This window comes from Microcaecilia unicolor, chromosome 7 (assembly GCF_901765095.1).
Source record: "Microcaecilia unicolor chromosome 7, aMicUni1.1, whole genome shotgun sequence".
Lineage (NCBI taxonomy): Eukaryota > Metazoa > Chordata > Amphibia > Gymnophiona > Siphonopidae > Microcaecilia > Microcaecilia unicolor.
In genome coordinates this window covers 223,655,178-223,675,940 of record NC_044037.1, presented here as the reverse complement: position 1 = coordinate 223,675,940, position 20,763 = coordinate 223,655,178, and the positions used below count along the sequence as shown (strand labels likewise).

Sequence of the window (20,763 nt, the reverse complement as noted above, 5' to 3'; positions counted from 1 at the left end):
AATTAGAGCTAATTGAAATATACATACATAAAATTAGGCACGGGATCCACACCTAAATTTTACATGCAATTTCAGAAAGGGGCGTGGAAATGGCAGTGTCGTGGACAGAAAGGGCACATTCCTAACATTTACATATGTTGTTATAGGATGAGGGAGGATACATGACTAATTTAGGCACGTACATTTCCACCACGTTTCAGCTGGTTCAAATGACCACTCCTAAAGTTAGTTGCAATTCCCAGGCATAAGCGCTGTTCTATAAATAATGCCTAACATTAAGTGCAGTTTATAGAATAGCAATTTTTTTGGCTCCATAGTTAGAATTCATCCCTATGTGTCAGTAATGTTCCTATTTTTACCCATAAACTGTAGAGGTAGGGGCGAGAATAGACCTGCACATCAGTAGCGTCGCTAGAGGGCTGATTTGAGGTGGGCTTGAGCCCAAGGAGGGTGGGCCTGAAGATTCATCTCTTCTTCACCCCCCACCCCCCCCCACCCCCACTGCTGCAGCCGCCGCAAAAAAATGCACATCTTCCTACCCGCCACTGCTGTACGGAACCAGACAATCTTCATCTGCAGGGTAGTGAAGACGTACTCTCCCATTTTTAAGCTTGTGGCTCTTGTTGTGTTGTGGGCTCCCACCTTGTCCCGCGAGTCCGGCACTTCAGTTTTTTTTCTTCCCTGCTTCTGCCACGGTGCTTCTTAGTACTGGCATGCTGCGCTACCAGCGATTCACAGACACGGGCTTCCCTCTGCCACGTGCTTCCTGCCCTAACAGGAAGTTGCATTGGAGAGGGCGGGATGCGGAAGAGCAAACGCTGAAGCCAGCCTGTGTGTGTGCGAATCGCTGACAGGTAGTGCAAGTGCACACTAATAATCTTAAGCTGGAACTTGGAAGCACCGCGGCAGAAGGACAAAAAACCCCCAGAACTGAAGGACTCGCCGGACGGGAGTGGGAGCGGAGGGAAGGGAGCAAGCCAGCTAGGGATGCGGTATTGGTTGGGGACATCGAATGCACCATTCCTGGGTGGGCCTTGGGCAAAAGTGGGTGGGCCTGGGCCCACCCAGGCCCACCCGTGACTACGCCCCTGCTGCACATACAGTTTTAAGCTGAAATATTCTGTGTAGGGAAAGCAAATGCAAATCTCTGATGTCAACTTCCTGTTCCATGGCAGGGGAATGGTAGAGCCGACAATTGCATACCTGCTCAGTGTACTCCCTTACTTGAAGGAGGGGGGTGCCCCATCCTGTGTGGCAACTAAGGGGCCCTTTTACTAAAGGCTTACTGCATGGCAACCCGGAACTACCACTGGCCCAACACGGCCTCCAGCGGTAGTTTTGCCTCAAGCACGTGCCATTTTGGGCACAATGAAAAATTTTTACCACGCCACTAACCTGGTGGTAATCGGGCAGTTTGTACACTGCCATGTTACCGCCAGGTTACCATGGGAGCGCTTACCACCATCTCAATGGGTGTCAGTAAATGCTCCCCACCGTATGGTCATGTGGTAAGAGTAATTTATTTATAGCATTTATATCCCACAATTTCCCATCCACGGGCAGGCTCAATGTGGCTTACAACAGTCGGTAAAAACATACATCAAGTCAGCAAACAAACAATCAATCAATTTCTTAGAAGTGTAAGAGAGAAAGGGGAATCTTACTGCATGGCCATTTTTTTAGGGGCTTTTTACCTGCTGTGGGAAAAAGGGCCATGTGGCATGCAGAAAAAAATGGGCCCCCACCACTACCACAGGGCCTTTTTTCCTGCAGCTTGGTAAAAAGACCCCTAAGGTAGGTACGCCACTGAATCCAGGGTTAGATCAGCCCAGAGCTGGAAGCAGCTTACTGCCATAGGCTGATTATTCCCCATTTACTTTCCTTTATAGTATAGACTCCTATTAAACCTAATTCTAGGTGCCCCTAGAACTGCCCTCCACATTTCTGGAGCTACTTATTAATTTAAATGTTAAACCTGACATTTTAAACCTAGAAAACCCTCCAGTGGAAATGTGCTTTTAGAAATAGTTTTTCTGTAACACTGAATCTTACCGGATTGATAATTACTAACTTTCCATCGTATGTCCAAGTGCCCAGCTTCATACTGCAGTTCTGCAGGTCAAAGGGGAAGTACGTGACTCTTATTTCACAATAGCTTTTGAAAATAGCTGGCGGGGTCCACGTGATTAAGCCGGTATATTCCAGGAGTGCTTTGGTTTCTTGCATGATGGCAAAATCACCATCAGCACTGCAATAAGAAATATTTAACAGACATGTTTTAACATGAATGATCGGAACTCAATACAATTGATTGCTTAATTCAGTGCTTCTCAACCCTCTCCTGGAGGCATGCCTAGCTGCTTGGGTTATCAGGATCCCACAATTAATATATATAGGGGTCCTTTTACAAAGCCACGGTAAAAAGTGGCCTGTGGTAGTGTGGGCGCGTCTTTTAGTCGCACGCTGAGCCATTTTTTACTGCAGCTGGGAAAAGGCTATTTTTTTAATGGGGCGGGAAATGGGCCTGTGCTAATATTAAAACTAGTGCGCAGCTGTTTACGACCTGAGCCCTTACCACCACCCATTGACCTAGCACTACCCATGCAGTAACCGTGCAGCACACGCCAACATGGGCATGCTGCCAGTTACTACCAGGAACGCTCCCCGCAGAAGAAAACAGAAAATTATTTTCTACTGCTGGATTTGGTTCACACCAAACTCAGAGTTACCACCAGACGCACATGCTACCCCAGCACTAGTGCCGATTGGGTGCAAGCTACCTGCGTGTTAGCCCTCCCACACCTTTGTAAAAGGGCCCCATAGTAACATAAGGGCAAAGTTACCATCTGTGGGATTATGACTGAATACCTGTAAACCCATCTTCACACCAGCTGCGTATATTGACCATAAACATCACAGCTGTCACCACTGGCTTAACACTACCATACACTTAGTGGTGGAGAAAAAAAGCCTCAGTAACGCCACCCAGCCAGCCCAAAATCAGACTATAAGGCGTGGGTCTGGCGCACCATCATCTGGCTCAAAAAAAACCTCCACAATTACTCAGTGTTTCCAGGCATATCTTATAAACCGTTTTTCCTACAAATTTCTTTCACAGTGACAGACCTGTACATATATTCCTTAGAGCACAGAATTTCAATCAGTACAATTCATGCAGTTTATAATAGTTCAATATCCAATCAATCCTGCATTTATACACTCCCAGTGATTCCAGCCATAAACCACTTATCTTCAATCCAGTCGTTATTGTGTTTACTCTGTCCAGGAAATCACCGGCTTTAACCCAACAGGGAGTCCCCGTTTCGCTTCCGCTGCATCAGGGGTTCAATGCTCCATCTCAGATGCCAATCCTGTGACTCTGCTGTACTCGAAAAACAACCATGTAACTGACACAGAGATGCCTCCATCCTTCTATAAATGGATCAAGCTCCTCCTTTTTCCAATTCAAAACAACCAATTAAAAGTGGTGCTGGCCTCTGACGTCACTACTCCACTGCTGCTCATCCTGAATCACAAAGAAAACCCCATGGTCCCGTAATAAGCTCTTTACTTTGTAAAGACAGCCTTTCTCAAAAAAAAAAATGCTGACCACTCTACCTTGACGTTAAGTCCATTGGATTCCGTCGAATTAAAGAAAAATATCCACTTCTGTTCAGACTGATGCAATATATGTCTCATATCTTTGTGAGGGCTTTAAATGCTCTAATACTGTGCATCGTAGATTGTCAAACTGATGGTGCTGTGTCTCACAGTGGGTTACTAACGGAGACTCACGTTTCAAGAGTTTCAAACAGGAGTGGAGCTCCATCAGTCTAGTTTTTAGATTCCTCATAGTTTGCCTGTGCCTGAAGTGGGAATTGAACTCAGTTCCTCAGTTCCCCAGTCCACCACCCTAACCACTAGGCCACTCCTCCACTCCTCCATATTAGGTCGCAGGGGCACTTAATGACATATACCACCCCCATTGTTTCACAAGTTGTGTTAGATTTCAAAACACATCTCTTTCCCATTTTAGAATGAGTAAAGACACTTCCTTCTTCCATAATCTGACACACTGAGCAGTAGCCACATTTCTTATGGGACCCCCATCCTTGGGGACCAAACATCATTCGGGCTTAAAAGATCACTCAGATTACAACCTCTCTGATAAGAAAACAGAATGTTTGATTTCGCAAACACAGGATGTGTTTTCAATAGATCATAGTGTCTCCTCATTACTTTACTGAACCTCGTGGTGTTGGCATTGTACTTAATCACAAAAGGTAAAATGTCTTCTTGTTGCTGAACTGCTTTATATAGTAGTAGTGACTCCCTCGGATTATGCCAAGCGCTTTTAGCTGCCCTCTTGACTAAGTGATGGGGATATCCCCACTCTATCAATTTATGACTCAATATACTGGTGCAGCTTTTAAATTCCTGATCCGTTGAGCAAATTCTGCAATAACATAAAAACTGGGCAAATGGGATGTTCTTTTTCATATGCGGAGGATGCATGCTTGAAAAATGTAGTAGAGAATTTCTATCTGTGGGTTTAGAAAACACCATAGTTGCAAAGCCATCCACCTTCTTCTCCACCCATACATCCAGAAATGAAATACGCTGCTCATTCTTCTCTGTTTCAAATTTAATCTGTGGGTGACATTGATTTAAGAAAACCACAAACTGTTGCAACATATCTATCGTGCCCGTCGAAATACAGAAAATATCATCTATAAAGCGTTTCCAACACTGAACATGCTGGAAGTAAACCGACGGGTAAATCCATTTCTCTTCAAACATTGCCATGAATAGATTTGCCACTGTGGGGGCAAAAGTGGCCCCCATCGTTATCCCTGATTTTTGCTGAAAAAACTTACTCATGGCTATATTGCTCTAAGTCAGAATCTCCCCTAAACGAAACAATACTGCAGGTCGTGAAGCCTTGATTGGCCAGGGGGGCGGCCACGGCCACTGGACCACCGGACCACCAGGCAGGGACCATTTTTGGGGGGGTTGGGGGGGGGGCTGGAGACCCATCGGATCTCCAGCCCTCCCTGAACCTGGGGGGGTGGGATCGTCGGGAAGGACCTCCAGTCCGCCGGACCTCCAGTCCCCTGTCGCTGGGGGGGGGTGGTTTGCATCGTTGGGGGGAATGGGGGCCTACCAACATGCAAATGCATGCTGGCCAGGGCTCACCATTCCTCCCCAATGATCTGCAAACCCTAACGCCAGCTCGGAGCTGGCGTAGGGTTTGCCGCGGCCAGCGACCCAATATTTGGCGTGCTGGTCGCTGATCATTGGGGATGAATGTGTTAAGCGCTGATTAGCATGAATTAGCATGCTACTTGCGCTAAGAGCCCTCGAGTGCGTTGTTTTATGTGCGCGAAGGCTCTGATCATGGGGCAGCAGCAAACGCTGACGCTAGTATGGCGTTAACAGCCTCTAGCGCCGGCGTTTGCTTTTGATCATGAGGGTAACAGTATCCGTGTGTCAATCAGTTAGCATGTGGTAATGTAAATGCGTGTCATGGGTGGAGAGTGGGTGTTCTGGCGCTAATCGGTTAGCACCTCTACATTACCACACACTAGCTGGTTACCATAGTGATACCACCTGAGCCTACAAAATGGGTGGCTGTAAGTGCTCGTCCGTTAATTTTTTTTAAATGGCCACACGCTGGGAAAGGCCTATGTAAGGATCCTGAGTAGCTTGCAGCAGAGAAATAATGATAATCAAAATAGATCAAAAACACAATGGGCCTGATATTCAGACAGTGGGAGTTAGCCGGGCAGCCTCCCGCAGTCGACGCTGAGCCTGGTGACCAGCACTGAATATCCGGGTGTATTTTGGCCAGTTTAAATTTAACTGGCCAAGCCGATATTCAGCACCGACCAGTTAAGTTTAAACCGGCCAAAGATACACCTGTTATTAGAGGGCAATGCGCTGAATATCTGCTAGCATGAACTTACTCCAGCTTAAAATGGCTTACTGTGAGATGCGCTCAGCATCCTGCGGTAATGTCTTGATCTGTGCACTCAAATCCCATACTAAAAAAATATTTTTTGCATTATTGCAGAAGGGGCAGAAGGTGGACGTTTCTGCACCAATCAGCATGTTCACATCACCATGTTTTAACTGGTTAGTGCTGGATTACTGAATGAGCCCTTACTGCCTACAAAATAGGTGTGGTTAATGTAACATAGTAACATAGTAGATGACGGCAGAAAAAGACCTGCACGGTTCATCCAGTCTGCCCAAGATAAACTCATGTGTATACCTTACCTTGATTTGTACCTGTCTTTCTCAGGGCACAGACCGTATAAGTCTGCCCAGCAGTTTTTCCTGCCTCCCAACCACCTGTCCCGCCTTCCATCACCGGCTCTGGCACAGACCGTATAAAAGTCTGCCCTCCCCTATCCTCGCCTCCCAACCACCAACCCCTCTTCCCCCCACCTGCTCTGCCACCCAATTGTAGCTAAGCTTCTGAGGATCCATTCCTTCTGCACAGGATTCCTTTATGCACATCCCACGCATGTTTGAATTCCGTTACTGTTTTCATCGCCACCACCTCCCGCGGGAGGGCATTCCAAGCATCCACCACCCTCTCCGTGAAAAAATACTTTCTGACATCTTTTCTGAGTCTGCCCCCCTTCAATCTCATTTCATGTCCTCTCGTTCTACCGCCTTCCCATCTCCGGAAAAGCTTTGTTTGCGGATTAATACCTTTCACATATTTGAACGTCTGTATCATATCACCCCTGTTCCTCCATAAGGGCAAAGTTACCCACGCTCTAATATTTTTTAATTGCCATGTGCTAATGGCAACATTAGCACATGGCCATTAATAAGAACAATAGAAAATTGGCCATTTTACTGCTGTGGTAAAAATGGCCCTGGCGTGCAGGAAAAACTCAAGTAAGGGTGTGCTACGGCCACATTTTATCACAGCTTAATAAAAGGTCCCCAATGTGTTTTAGGTTGTTTAGCCTTAGGTTCCTGATCAATAATGGACATCTTACTTGTTGTAAAGCACAAAATCTGGGTGCCAAATTTTACTGGAAGGAATACGGATCTTTTTTATGCCTCCATAATCTTCTGGCTTCCACATCAGGTTGATATCCTTCCATTTCTAAAAAGAAGAAAATGTTCAGGCAATAAAAATACAAACTAATGATATACCTGGTATCAAACCCAATGGAACCAGTTCAAGCTTTCAGGCAAAGTTGCAAAGGCTTCTATCAGTGTATTCTATAAGTCTGCTGGTTGTAGCAAGGCAGTGTTATTAACCCCCTGGGGAATTCCCAGGAGTGTGCTGCTCTGGTTTTTCCGAATGTGGACCCTGAAGGATCTTCACATGTAGAGGAAAGGTCCCACTGAACTTTTTTTCTGAGAAGTTCCGAGAGAAGAGGACATTTCTCTGGTAAGTGAACACTATTTTGCTTTGTGCTTTGAGAACTTAAAGATTGGGGTCTAAAGGAGGAATTGTAGGTTAGTGATAGGCAGAATAAAAATATTTAAAACAAGCAAATTTTATCAACTAATCTCCATAGGCTTAGTTTTTTTTTTTTTTTTTTTAAATTCTTTATTTATCAATTTTAACATTCATAGTATTTACTTATGAGTGATAATACACAGGTATGAAAATTACAAAGAAACAAATAGAGTCTGCAAATTAACATTGCGAAAATAATATTCATACTAACGCCCACAATTTAGGTAATCGATCCAAGACATTAGGAAATACAATATAATACCAAAACATGTTAAATCCAAAAGAACAGCTTATTTCCCAATCGGGTGACTCAGCTCTACCATACAGTGTTGCATATGTGACTAAACTTGTACATTTACCTCTTCTCTGCTTATCAAAAAATCCTCCAACTGTTTTGGGTCAAAAAATTGATATTGCTTAGACTGAAGTTTTATCCTACATACACATGGGAATCGTAAAAGAAAATCTGCGCCTATAGCATTAACTCTAGGACGTAAAGATAAAAAAATCTTACGTCTCTGTTGAGTATCTCTAGCTAAATCAGGGAAAACTCTAATCTTTGAACCCAAAAACATGGAGTCTAAATGCCTCAAAGAAAGCTTAAGGACTGCGTCCCTATCCATTTCCATCGCAAAAGTTACCAATAATGTGGTTCGTTGAGTAATAACCTCTAAAGAGGACTCTAGGAATGCCGTAAGATTCATTGCATCTTGTTGTAAATTTTCTGGTGGTTTCCCACCAGTTTGAATATAATAGGCACGTGTTATAGGTGGCAACGAAGTCTCCGGCATTCCCAGAGTCTCCATAAAGTATTTTCTAACCATTTGAATTGGTACCACCAAAGGAGACCGAGGAAAATTTATAAAACGCAAAGTCAATCTTTTGGATTGATTCTCCAAATACTCCAGGCGTCGTGAGGTAAAGTTCTTGTCTTTAATCAAGGATTGGCCCAAAAGTTCAAATTTTTCAGTTTTCTCTGTCAATTTTTTAACCTCAGAAGCTTGGGTTATATTAGTTTGTATCTGAATTAATGCTGTCTCTGAAAGGACTTTTATGGTCTCCATATTTTTCCGAATTAAATTTTCTAAAGCTGATTGAGTAGTCGAAGTTAAGTCCCACAGTGACTCTAATGTCACTACAGCAGGTTTTTTAATATTCCCAACCAAAAAATCCGGAAGAGGGGCCTTAGAAGCTTGCTCCAAGGTACTCACTGTTTTTTCTAACATCTGAGCAGCTGTTAATCTTGGACGAGCTTGGGCTCCAGTTGTCGGTTCGTGCAGGCTCCCTCCCTGTTCGCCCGGCTCTTTTTCTGTGGCCCTGGCTCCAGGACTTGCTTCGAACGCTTCACTTCCGGGTTGCGGGGGTGCTGCACGCTCGACGGGGCTCAAGGAAGCCCCGTCTACGCTGTTGTCTAGTGCCGAAGCGCCAGTACAGGGAGAAGGAGTCGATGCCGACATGGGACCGGACCCAACACAGAACTGCTCCAGCGTCGTCTGGCGTGACTGGGGCATCCCGCCCGATACATGGGGAGCCTCTCGGACTTTGCCTCTCCTCTTACCCATTTACAATCGGGTAAGGTTCACCACCAGATTAGCTCACGAGCAGGTCAGGAGTGCGTCCGTTTAGGCTGTTCAACAAGTCGCCATCTTGGATCGTACTTTAAAGAGCATTTAAATGTACTCTCCATAGGCTTAGTTTTAAAAACTTTGTATCACAGCATTAACAAATAGACTCTAGCAGGCACTGCAGGATCTAGGTTTCTGTACAAGTATATTATTGCTTGTTTAATAATAGAAATGAATAAATTAAAAGTTTTTAAAAAATTGCAGCAAAGGGATTCTCAGGTTGCAGTTTGTCACTCTGCGCTTGCAGCTGTTAATAAGCTGTGAATAAAGATAGTTTATTCACCATAAGATGGAAGTATTTGAGAATGCTACAAGGGTATCCAACCTGAGGCTCTTGAATTTTCCGATTACCTATTTTCTTTCCTCTCATGTATTTTAAAGATATTTTGAAGTTAAATTATGAAGATCTTGAGGTTAAGAGTTGTTATTATTTGCCAAGAGGAGTAAGATCTAATAATGCTGAAGGGGAGTTTGATATTTTGAACTCCCCATACACCTTGGACTTCACGAAGTTCCTTGAGTTATCCGATGAGAATATTGCTAAAAGAGCTACGTTGCTGATTTCATTAGGTTCTACAGAACAAAAAATGTTGATTTTACTACTACTACTACTACTATTTAGCATTTCTATAGCACTACAAGGCGTACGCAATGCTGCACAAACAGTCTTTTGAGATTATATTTTTAAAAGAAGAATGTACCTTTTATGGTCAGGTATTTAGTAGATTTCTGGAGGTCGCCAGGTCTACACAGTTGAGATGTAAATCATTTTTGTTGTTAAGACCTAGAGTATTGGGTGCTGGAGGCACATTTTTTCTAAAATTCCCTTGTAAATGTTTGGTGACCTCTGGAGGTAATTATATTTTTCTAGATCCTGCTCACTTGGAGAACTTTTTGTTATCCAAGAATGGTACCAAGATTTCTTAAATTGATGTGATAACAGGTTATTATTAGTGTTAGAAAAATGTTTGCCTCCAGAAGCAGTTAAATATTTCTGAGATGTTTTAATTTCTATAGTTCCTCCCTTAATGTGAGCTAGTAGTTAATAATGTGCTTTGTTATATTTTTTCTTTCTTGATGCATGTTTTCATTTCTTATGTTACTTCTTGATTGTAACATTATGCATTTCAATTAAAAAAAATATAATCAAGAAATTAATTCTTGCTAATTCATACTTAATTCCTCGGAAATAAGTCAGGAAGTTGTAGCATGCAATGCGCATACTAGCAGGAGCAGTCACCAGTGACATTAGTGAATGTAAAGTGCAAACCTGTTTCAGACGCACGTTGGTGGTCACAATCTGATTTACTTCATCCTGTAAAAGGACAAATACTAAGGTTAGGGAAAAGAACTTTACTAGATAAAAAAAATGTTGGCCTGATTAGGCACTTCCCGAAGGGCTTTGCTCAACACTAAACTGTCTCTACTTCAGGAAGCAGGTGAAAGCTTGACTCTTCTCCCAGGCCTTTAATGGAAGAAGCAGCTAACTTGCTAGTCAGGACTTGCTTATCCACTCCTACCCCTGCCAAGATCATATTCATGCACCTTCCTGACTCCATTTGCAAATTTCCATTGTTAGCTACCCTTATTTTCTAACACCTGTTATTCTGTTTTATTTGTCTATCTACAGTATATGATCTGCTTCTGGTGACACCCCAGATGTCAGCCCAGAAGGAGCAGAGAAAGTACCTGCCTGTAATGTGTGTAAACCGCTTTAGTTGTACCACAGAAAGGCAGTATATCAAATCCATGACCCTTTACCATTTTAATAAAATGTTTTAATGTGCATTTTGATGGCATTGTAAGTAGCTTACTATGCCATAAGGTATACGGTTGTTGTTTAAATGTTTTTACTGCTTGAGGGGCCTTTTTACTAAGCCGTGTAGGCACCTGCCTGTGCCCAACGCACGCCAATTTGGAATTACCAACCGGCTACTGCGTGGCCTGGGCGGTAATTTCATTTTTTACACATGTCCACTACGCGCACCAGAAAAAATGTTTGTTTTCTGGCGTGCGGCGCTAACCGAGCAGTAAAAGGCATTCTATGTGCATAGACCATTACCGCCCAGTTAACGTGTGAGACCTTACCACTAAGTCAATGGGCGGCAGAAAGGTCTCAGACCCAAATGGACGTGCGCCAATTTTCATTTTGCCACATGCCCATTTTCGGCCAAAATAAAAGAAAAAGATTTTTTACAGGTACGCTGAAAAATGGATCTGCGCACATCCAAAACACAAACCTATACCAGCGCAGGCCATTTTTCGGTGCACCTTAGAAAAAGGACCCCTTAATTGTCTATTCTATTGTCTGTATCCGGCTTAATCTTGCTGTATAATGCCGTTAGTGAAGTTCATGCATACATAAGTAAGGGCTCCTGACTGGGGCCGTAAACATATTTGCATACAGTGGAGAGAGTGCATGCAAATAGATCTCATGCATTTTCATTGGGGAAATCCTGAAAACCAACTGGTTTGTGGCACTCGAGGACCAAGGTAGTCCACCCCTGATCTAGATAATACTATTAAGGTGCAGTAAAGTTTTGCAATTACTGCACAGTAATTGCAAAAATTAATGTGCGATAATTGCAAGACCTTTGTGCTCACTGTTGGGGGCGTTTCTGGCATTTTTGGGAGAACTGCATGAGGAAAACAGTAGATACCGTGCATGAACTGTGTGGTGGAGAAAATGTCATGCAGTTAGCTACACCTCTCAAAGTATCATTAACTGCTTTGCAGTATCTGCTCTATTAATAATTAATCCATGGTAATTATCTCTGTGCTAATTATAAGGCACAACTCCCTGTCCGTTTCCTGCTCCAAAATGGCACTTTTCACATTAGCTGTTTAACATGGGAATTATCATGTAGTCATAGGCCTGCATTAACTGTTAGTGCACTGTAATTCCCACATTAAACAGGGACTACAACATAGTAAATATACCCCTGAGTTGTTAAGATCAGGTTATAACTTGCCGTACCACATTAATAAGTTGAATAAGCTGCAGTCCAACTGTTACCACCACTGCTTCCTTGTAATATTCCACAGGTCGGACAAATTTGTTATAATTCTTTAATAGCTTTGAAAACAGACGAGTTTCATCGTCCGAGCAGAGGACTGATAAAGCTGTATGTGGACAAATAAATTGTTAAGGAAGAGATGACACAGTGCAACAATGGCACAGATAAGAACATGTGAAACCTGAACATCAATATCTCCATTTCATCATCATTGACAGTAACGTTTTCAAGAAAACTAACCAGTCGATATTCAGCCTTCAGCAATCTGTGTTTTTTTGAAATGCTGACTGCCGCGGGCAGAATTAGTCCCGGATATTCAGTGTCAGGCCATGTCTGGGCACTGGTACTGAATATCCAGGGTAAATGAGCATGCAGTGGCCACCGGAGCATATGCGAGTCCCACCCAATATTCAGCCAGGGCCTGCATGAAACAGTTATGTGAGACCTGGCTGAATGTCAACAGGAGCTCACATAAAATAAAAAGGTGCCTGTGTTTCTCTGATCTCTCCCAACCCCCCTCCCCCAGTCAGTATAGGCCCTCCGGGGCCTACCTAAATTCCTTGGTGGTCCAGCTGTGTGATGGGGACAGGAGTGAATCCCACTCCCTCCTGCCTTTAGCAGCTGCCTTGATCTCTAGTGGCAACCCCGTGGTATTTTGGTAAGGGAAGGGATTTGATATATTGTCTTTCTGTGATTACAATCAAAACGGTTCACATTTTATATTCAGGTACTTTTTGTGTCCCTAGTGGGCTCATAATCTTGGTGGGGTTTTTTTTTGTACCTGGGGCAATGGAGGGTTACAAGAATCACAAGGAGCTGCAGTAGGAATCAAACCCAGTTCCCCTGCACTGACCATTAGGCTACTCCTCCAATTGGTATTTCAAAGGGAGTTGGGGGGGAGGTCCTAGCCTTGATGTGGGTTTGGGAGGGGGGGGGGTCTAGGCTTCACTGGGGGGGGGGGGGGATTGTGAACAGAGTGGTTAGAGGGGGGAAGGATTGGAGGAGCAGAGGGCACCTTTTAATGTTGTATTGTAACCCACATTGAGCCTGCAAAGAGGTGGGAAAATATGGGATACAAATGCAATAAATAAATAATAAAAAAAATACAGGTACTAGTTCATAGTGCTTTTGAGCAGCCCTAAATTCTCCCGGTTGGCTGTATGGGAGCTGGCACTGAATTTTGCTGTCACCCACATAACTCCCAGTTCTTCACCTGACCTGCCAACTTCAAACATGGCTGGTCAGAGCCGATATTCAGAGGCACTGCCCAGTAAGTGCCGTTGAATATTGGCAGCTAGGCAGCCACAAGTGATTTAAGTGGGCAGGAGGCTTTCCTGCCTGCTTAAATCGCTTTGAATATTGACTGGATAGGAATCACAAAAAAACATGAGCGTGGTGCATCAAAGAAACAGCATCAGTCATAGGATGGAAGCACTAGGCAATGTGTGGCAGCCAGCAAGAGAGAATGTTTGAAAGAGGTTAATGTTTATATATTTCTAATTTTTGAAACATTTTTGGAATATTGGACTATTGTGACAGAGAAATTACGGTGTAGAAGTGTGTTTTATACATTCAAATGGGAGTCACTTGTCTTGGAATATATGTACAGACACATGCCTGCCTCCCCCCTCCCCCCCCCCCCCCCCCCCCCACAGTTTCCCCTGGATGTGAGGCATGACGTATTTTTTTCCACCCAAGGGAATTGGACTTCCTTGGGCTCCCCCTGGCTGCCAAACCAGGTAACTCTACTCTATTTTGGAAGGAAAAATCCTAATCCTTTCTTCCTGAGGGCGTTCTGTTTTTTCTTTCCCTCCCTTAGATCTAAGGCCAGGAGCATTATCCCTGAGGACTGTGTTTTACCGGGAATCCGCCCTCTAGAGGAGCTCTCTGGGACTGCCTGATCACACTTGGTGACGTCAGTGTGTACATTTAACCGCCAGATAAAGCCTTAGTGTTATTGTGTGGGCGATTTCAACTCACCAATGTGGAATTACGCCCAAGAAGCTGTAATATTTCCACAATTGAAAAAAGCTGTCTAATTGTTCATAAGACTTGAGCATTTTATTGAGCTCTGTGGACTCCAGAGGAAGGCAGGTGTGCCGAAACACAGCCCGTGTTGAATCCTTTCTAAAAGCTAGAGACTTTTGAGTGAATTAGCCTACATTTTAATAAAGAAGTTTATTGCTTGGACTATACGCTCACTTGCCTGGTGATTCCCACTGCCTTTTGTTGTTGCTAGTACCATCAAAGAAGTATATATCTATATCTATGTAAATACTTGGAGCAGTCATTTTACAAAACAACATGTTTATAAGGAGAGAAAGGTCACTAAGAGGAGCATAATCGAAAGGGGCACCCAAGTTTTCCAGGACGTCCCGGCAAAGGGGCAGGGAAACCTGTATTATCGAAACAAGATGGGCGTCCATCTTTTGTTTTGCTAATACAGTCAGGGACTCCCAAATCTTGACATTTAGGTCATCCCTAGAGATGGTTGTCCTTAGACTTGGCTTTTTCTGATTTTTGGTGATAATGGAAACTAAGGACGCCTATCTCAGAAACGACCAAATGCAAGCCCTTTGGTCATGGGAGGAGCCAGCATTCATTTTGCACTGGTCCCCCTGACATGCCAGGACACCAACCGGGCACCCTAGGGGGCACTGCAGTGGACTTCAGAAAAAGCTCCCAGGTATATAGCTCCCTTACCTTGTGTGCTGAGCCCCCCAACCCCCCCCAAAACCCACTACCCACTACTGTACACCACTACCATAGCCCTTACGGGTGAAGGGGGGCACCTAGATGTGGGTACAGTGGGTTTGTGGTGGGTTTTGGAGGGCTCACATTTACCACCACAAGTGTAACAGGTAGGGGGGATAGGCCTGGGTCCGCCTGCCTGAAGTGCACTGCATCCACTAAAACTGCTCCAGGGACCTGCATCCTGCTGCGATGGACCTGAGTATGACATTTGAGGCTGGCACAAAATATTTTTAAAGTTCTTTTCTGAGGGTGGGAGGGGGTTAGTGACCACTGGGGGAGTAAGGGGAGATCATCCCCGATTCCCTTCATCTGGTCAGTTTGGGCACCTTTTTGTGCCTTGGTCATAAGAAAAACTGGACCAGGTAAAGTCATCCAAATGCTCGTCAGGAACGCCCTTTTTCCATTAATGGTTGAGGACGCCCATGTGTTAGGCATGCCCAAATCCCGCCTTCGCTACGCCTCCGACATGCCCCTGGGAACTTTGGTCGTCCCCGCGACAGAAAGCAGTTGGGGACGCCCAAAATCGGCTTTTGATTATAACGATTAGGGCAACCCTGTGAGAAGGACTCCCATCTTCCGATTTGTGTCGAAAGATGGGCGTCCTTCTCTTTTGAAAATAAGCCTGAAAGTGGTTTACATGTGTATGAAGAGCTACATGCTTGTGTAAGTGACGGTTTTATTACATCTAAGTGGTTGTTTTAGCAAATCTGCATGTTTGCAAGGAACTGATTATAGAGCCATCCTTCAAAAGTCAAATGTTTTGCTGTTGAAGATGGTCTTGAATACCAGAGATGTAAACACAATTGCCCCATCAAGTTCTCATCCATATCCCAGGTCCAAACAAGAGGTTTTCTGTGACTCAAAGCAGATGCAAAAGCCAACATTTTCTGTGGTACATGCATATTGCCATTCTAAAATGTGGAATGCGTGTATACTCTGAAGGACCACCTAAACCATGCTCATAACACAGATCCTTTAAATCTCTGCTTGGCACCTCTTCCAATAGAGAGATACATACACGCATGTCAATTTCCACGTGAGAATATACTTCACATAGAGTGTAAACAGGGTGTAACTTCTGTTATCGTCTTCATAGTGCCTATTATTTGAACAATATTACCCCGATTCTGTATAGGTCATCCAAATTTGGGCACGGATCCCAAGTGCTCTTTTCTGTACAGTCTGGATAATAAAACCGTCCAATGGTAAAAGTACCATAGTAACATAGTAACATAGTAACATAGTAGATGACGGCAGAAAAAGACCTGCACGGTCCATCTAGTCTGCCCACGATAAACTCATGTGTATACCTTACCTTGATTTGTACCTGTCTTTTTCAGGGCACAGACCATATAAGTCTGTGCAGCAGTATTTCCCGCCTCCCAACCACCAGTCCCGCCTCCCATCACCGGCTCCGGCACAGACCCCGTATAAGTCTGCCCTCCCCCATCCTAGCCTCTCAACCACCAACCCCTCTTCCCCCCGCCACCCAATTTCAGCTAAGCTTCTGTGGATCCATTCCTTCTGCACAGGATTCCTTTATGCCTGTCCCACGCATGCTTGAATTCCATTACCGTTTTCATCTCCACCACCTCCCGCGGGAGGGCATTCCAAGCGTTCACCACCCTCTCCGTGAAGAAATACTTCCTGACATCTTTCCTGAGTCTGCCCCCCTTCAATCTCATTTCATGTCCTCTCGTTCTACCGCCTTCCCCTCTCCGGAAAAGATTTGTTTGCGGATTAATACCTTTCAAATATTTGAACGTCTGTATCATATCACCCCTGTTCCTCCTTTCCTCCAGAGTATACATGTTCAGGTCAGCAAGTCTCTCTTCATACGTCTTGGAACGCAACTCCCATACCATCCTCGTAGCTTTTCTTTGTACCGCTTCCATTTTTTTAACATCCTTCGCAAGGTATGGCCTCCAAAACTGAACACAATACTCCAGGTGGGGCCTCACCAACGTCTTATACAGGGGCATTAAAACCTCCTTTTTTCTGCTGGTCACACCTCTCTCTATACAGCCTAGCAACCTTCTCGCTACGGCCACTGCCTTGTCGCACTGTTTCATAGCCTTTAGGTCCTCAGATACTATCACCCCAAGATCCCTCTCCCCGTCCGTGACTATCAGGCTCTCCCCACCTAACACATACGCCTCCCTTGGATTTCTACTCCCTAAGTGCATCACTTTGCATTTCTTCGCATTGAATTTTAATTGCCAAACGTTAGACCATTTTTCCAGCTTCTTCAGATCTTTTTTTCATGTTTTCCACTCCCTCCGGGGTGTCCACTCTGTTGGAAATCTTGGTGTCATCCGCAAAAAGGCAAACTTTACCTTGTAACCCTTCGGCAATGTCACTCACAAATATATTGAACAGAATGGGCCCCAGCACCGATCCCTGAGGCACTCCACTACTCACCTTTCCCTCCTCCGAGCGAACTCCATTCACTACCACCCTCTGGCGTCTGCCCGTCAACCAGTTCCTAATCCAGTTCACCACTTCGGGTCCTATCTTCAGCCCTTCTAGTTTATTCAAGAGCCTCCTGTGGGGAACCGTGTCAAAAGCCTTGCTGAAATCTAAGTAGATGACGTCCATAGCACGTCCTTGATTTAATTCTCCCGTCACCCAGTCAAAGAATTCAATGAGATTCGTTTGGCACGACTTCCCTTTGGTGAAACCATGTTGTCTCGGATCTTGCAACTTATTGGCTTCCAGGAAATTCACTATCCTTTCCTTCAGCATGGCTTCCATTACTTTTCCAATAACCGAAGTGAGGCTTACCGGCCTGTAGTTTCCAGCTTCTTCCCTATCCCCACTTTTGTGAAGAGGGACCACCTCTGCCATTCTCCAATCCCTCGGAACCTCTCCTGTCTCCAAGGATTTATTAAACAAATCTTTAAGAGGACCCGCCAGAACCTCTCTGAGCTCCCTCAGTATTCTGGGGTGGATCCCGTCTGGCCCCATGGCTTTGTCCACCTTTAGCTTTCCAAGTTGTTCATATACACTCTCTTCCGTGAACGGTGTTCTATCCACTTCGTTTTCAGGTGTACTTTTGCCAGTCCCTCTCGGTCCTTCCCCAGGATTTTCTTCAGTAAAAACAGAACAAAAGTATCTATTTAGCAAATTGGCTTTTTCTTCATCATTTTCTACATAGCGTTTTGCTGTATCTTTTAGTCTCACAATCCCCTTTTTAGTCTTTCTCCTTTCACTAATATACCTGAAGAAGTTTTTGTCTCCCCTCCGTACATTTCTAGCCATTTGTTCTTCCGCTTGCGCCTTCGCCAGACGTACCTCTCTCTTGGCTTCTTTCAGTTTCATCCGGTATTCCTCCCCGTGTTCCTCTACTTTAGATTTTTTGTATTTCTGGAACGCTAACTCTTTAGCCTTTATTTTCTCAGCCACTTGCTTTGAAAACCATATCGGTTTCCTTTTTCTCTTGCTTTTATTTACCCTCCTTACATAAAGGTCTGTGGCCCTGTTTATTACTTCTTTTAGCCTGGACCACTGTCCTTCCACTTCTCGTATGTCCTCCCAGCCCATCAGCTCCTTCCTCAGGTATTCTTCCATTTTGTTAAAGTCAGCTCGCTTGAAATCCAGGACTTTGAGTTTGGAGTGGCTGCCATCCACATGAGCTGTTACATCAAAACAAACCGTTTGATGGTCACTGTTTCCCAGGTGTGCAGCCACTCGGACATTTGACACACTATCCCCATTCGTGAGCACCAGATCCAACGTGGCTCCCTCCCTCGTGGGTTCGTTCACCATTTGTCTGAGCAGAGCACTTTGGAAAGCATCCACAATCTCTCTACTTCTTTCCGATTTTGCAGACGGAACCTTCCAATCTACATCCGGCAGATTAAAATCTCCCAACAGCAGCACCTCTCTTTTCTTCCCCAACTTTTGAATATCAGTGATCAGATCTTTATCTAGTTCTTCCAATTGTGTCGGGGGTCTATAGACAACACCCACGTGGACCAAGGTTCTATCCTCTCTTTTTAAGGTGATCCATATTGCTTCTTCCTTTCCCCACTTCCCTGTCATTTCAGTTGCTGCGATATCATCTCTCACATACAGAGCTACTCCTCCACCTTTACGTCCCTCTCTATCCTTCCTAAAAAGATTATAGCCTGGTATGTTTACATCCCATTCATGGGAACCATGGAGCCATGTCTCTGTGACTGCAACTATGTCCAAGTCAGTCTCCAACATCAGGGCTTGAAGGTCATGAATTTTATTGCTTAGACTGTGAGCATTTGTGGTCATTGCTTTCCAACTACATTTCCTAGTATGTGTTTTGGGTTTAGTGATTTGTGAGTGTCTTTTGTCTTTGGGTACCTTCTCCTCTACCAGAAGACATTGGAAAAAAAGTGGTCTTTAAAAAGACCTTACGGAGGAAAACCACAACAGAGCATGATTGTCCGTCCAAAAGAGTTGCATTTTGAACGGTTTTATTATCCAGATTGAACTCTACTCTTTAAAGCATCTTCAACTAGTACAATCTACAGCTGTTCGCCTTCATCATGTACAACCTTTTGACTACATTACACCTTTACATTATCAAGACTGTTGGTTACCCCCTTCTGTACATATCCAATATAAGCTCCTGATTCTAGTCTGCAAGTCTCGCCTTCCAGCTGCCCCGGATTACCTTTCCCACCTTGTCATTGCCTATACACCTACACGTTCTCTTCGCTCAACAGTTGCTAGCCTGCTTCCATTTCCACTCCTCTCTGTTATCAGAATAGAAACCACACATGCATCTGCTTTCAGTTATGTTGGACCTAGGCTTTGGAATGATTTGCCCACCCACCTCTGTTCTGAACCCTCTTACACTAAATTCAAGTCCTCTCTGAAAACTCACCTCTTTTCTCTCGCCTATTCTGTCTGCTCTTAAAACCTCATCTAGTCCTCTCTAGCAGCATGCCATTATTTTATTGTAAACTGCCTTGAAGTCATGTTTTGGTGTAAAGCAGTATATCATGCTTTGTGAAATAATTAAATAAATAAATGTCTTCTGGTACATTTACTATTGGATGGTTTTATTATCCAGACTGAACAGAAAAGACTCCTGAGGCAGGCCTTTGGCCGAAACACAGTGCTGTGTCGAGTCTTTTACCAATAAATATTGCTTCATTAAGAATTTGAAGTCTGCTTGATTTGTCCCTGGAGCACATGGTCTTTTTCCCACTGTTCCTGTTTTATAGAATAAAGCTCCAGCAGAGAGGTTGCTTGTAAATTTAGTTCCACCATTCGCACCAACGAAAACGTGGTGCAAATGCCCACACCAAAATTTAAACATGACGCACCATTGTTCTATAGTTATGTATGTAACTCAAAACCATACCCCTGATTCACCCCGAAACATCCATGACCCTCCCATTTCTGTGCCTCCTTTTTCAGACCTTGTGTAAATTTACATGCATAAGTCCTAATTAAATCTAATTAGTGCCAATAATTGCTTGTTAAAAAGCCAGTTATTGGCACCAATTGACTTGTTATTCTATTGAATTGCACGTGCAAATTGGGGGCATGCCTACATTTGCAAACACAATTTTTGGCGACTTTTATAGAATCAGCGGGTTAGTGTATCTAGGTTTAAGAAAGGTCTGGACAAGTTCCTGGAGGAAAATTCTATAAACTCCATGGAGAAAGCCACTACTTATCACTAGGATTGACAGCATGAAATCTTTTTACTCTTTGGGATTCTGCCAGGTATTTGTCACCTGGATTGGCCACTGTTGGAAGCAGGACACTGGGCTATGACCATTGCTGTGACTCAGTATGGATAGCCTTATGTTCTTAATATGTACATCTGTGCCTATTGTTTCCAGTATATATATATGTACAGAATTACACCTACCTCAGAGCATATGTA

At 44.1% G+C, this 20,763-nt stretch overlaps 1 protein-coding gene across 2 annotated transcripts in view; it reads right to left on the bottom strand.

The window, feature by feature from the left end:
- Positions 1 to 20,763, bottom strand: part of CHRNA1 (cholinergic receptor nicotinic alpha 1 subunit) — a 60,446-nt gene that overhangs the window by 25,315 nt on the left and 14,368 nt on the right. Inside the window, exons 2-5 of one of the 2 annotated variants that reach the window (XM_030209956.1) lie at positions 12,092 to 12,237; positions 10,385 to 10,429; positions 7,017 to 7,126; positions 2,053 to 2,248 (exon numbers count right to left, since the gene is read on the bottom strand). In XM_030209956.1, the coding sequence (XP_030065816.1) occupies positions 2,053 to 2,248; positions 7,017 to 7,126; positions 10,385 to 10,429; positions 12,092 to 12,237 (497 nt within the window). The remainder of the gene's footprint in view (positions 1 to 2,052; positions 2,249 to 7,016; positions 7,127 to 10,384; positions 10,430 to 12,091; positions 12,238 to 20,763) is intronic. The other variant, XM_030209957.1, reaches the window with a different exon arrangement.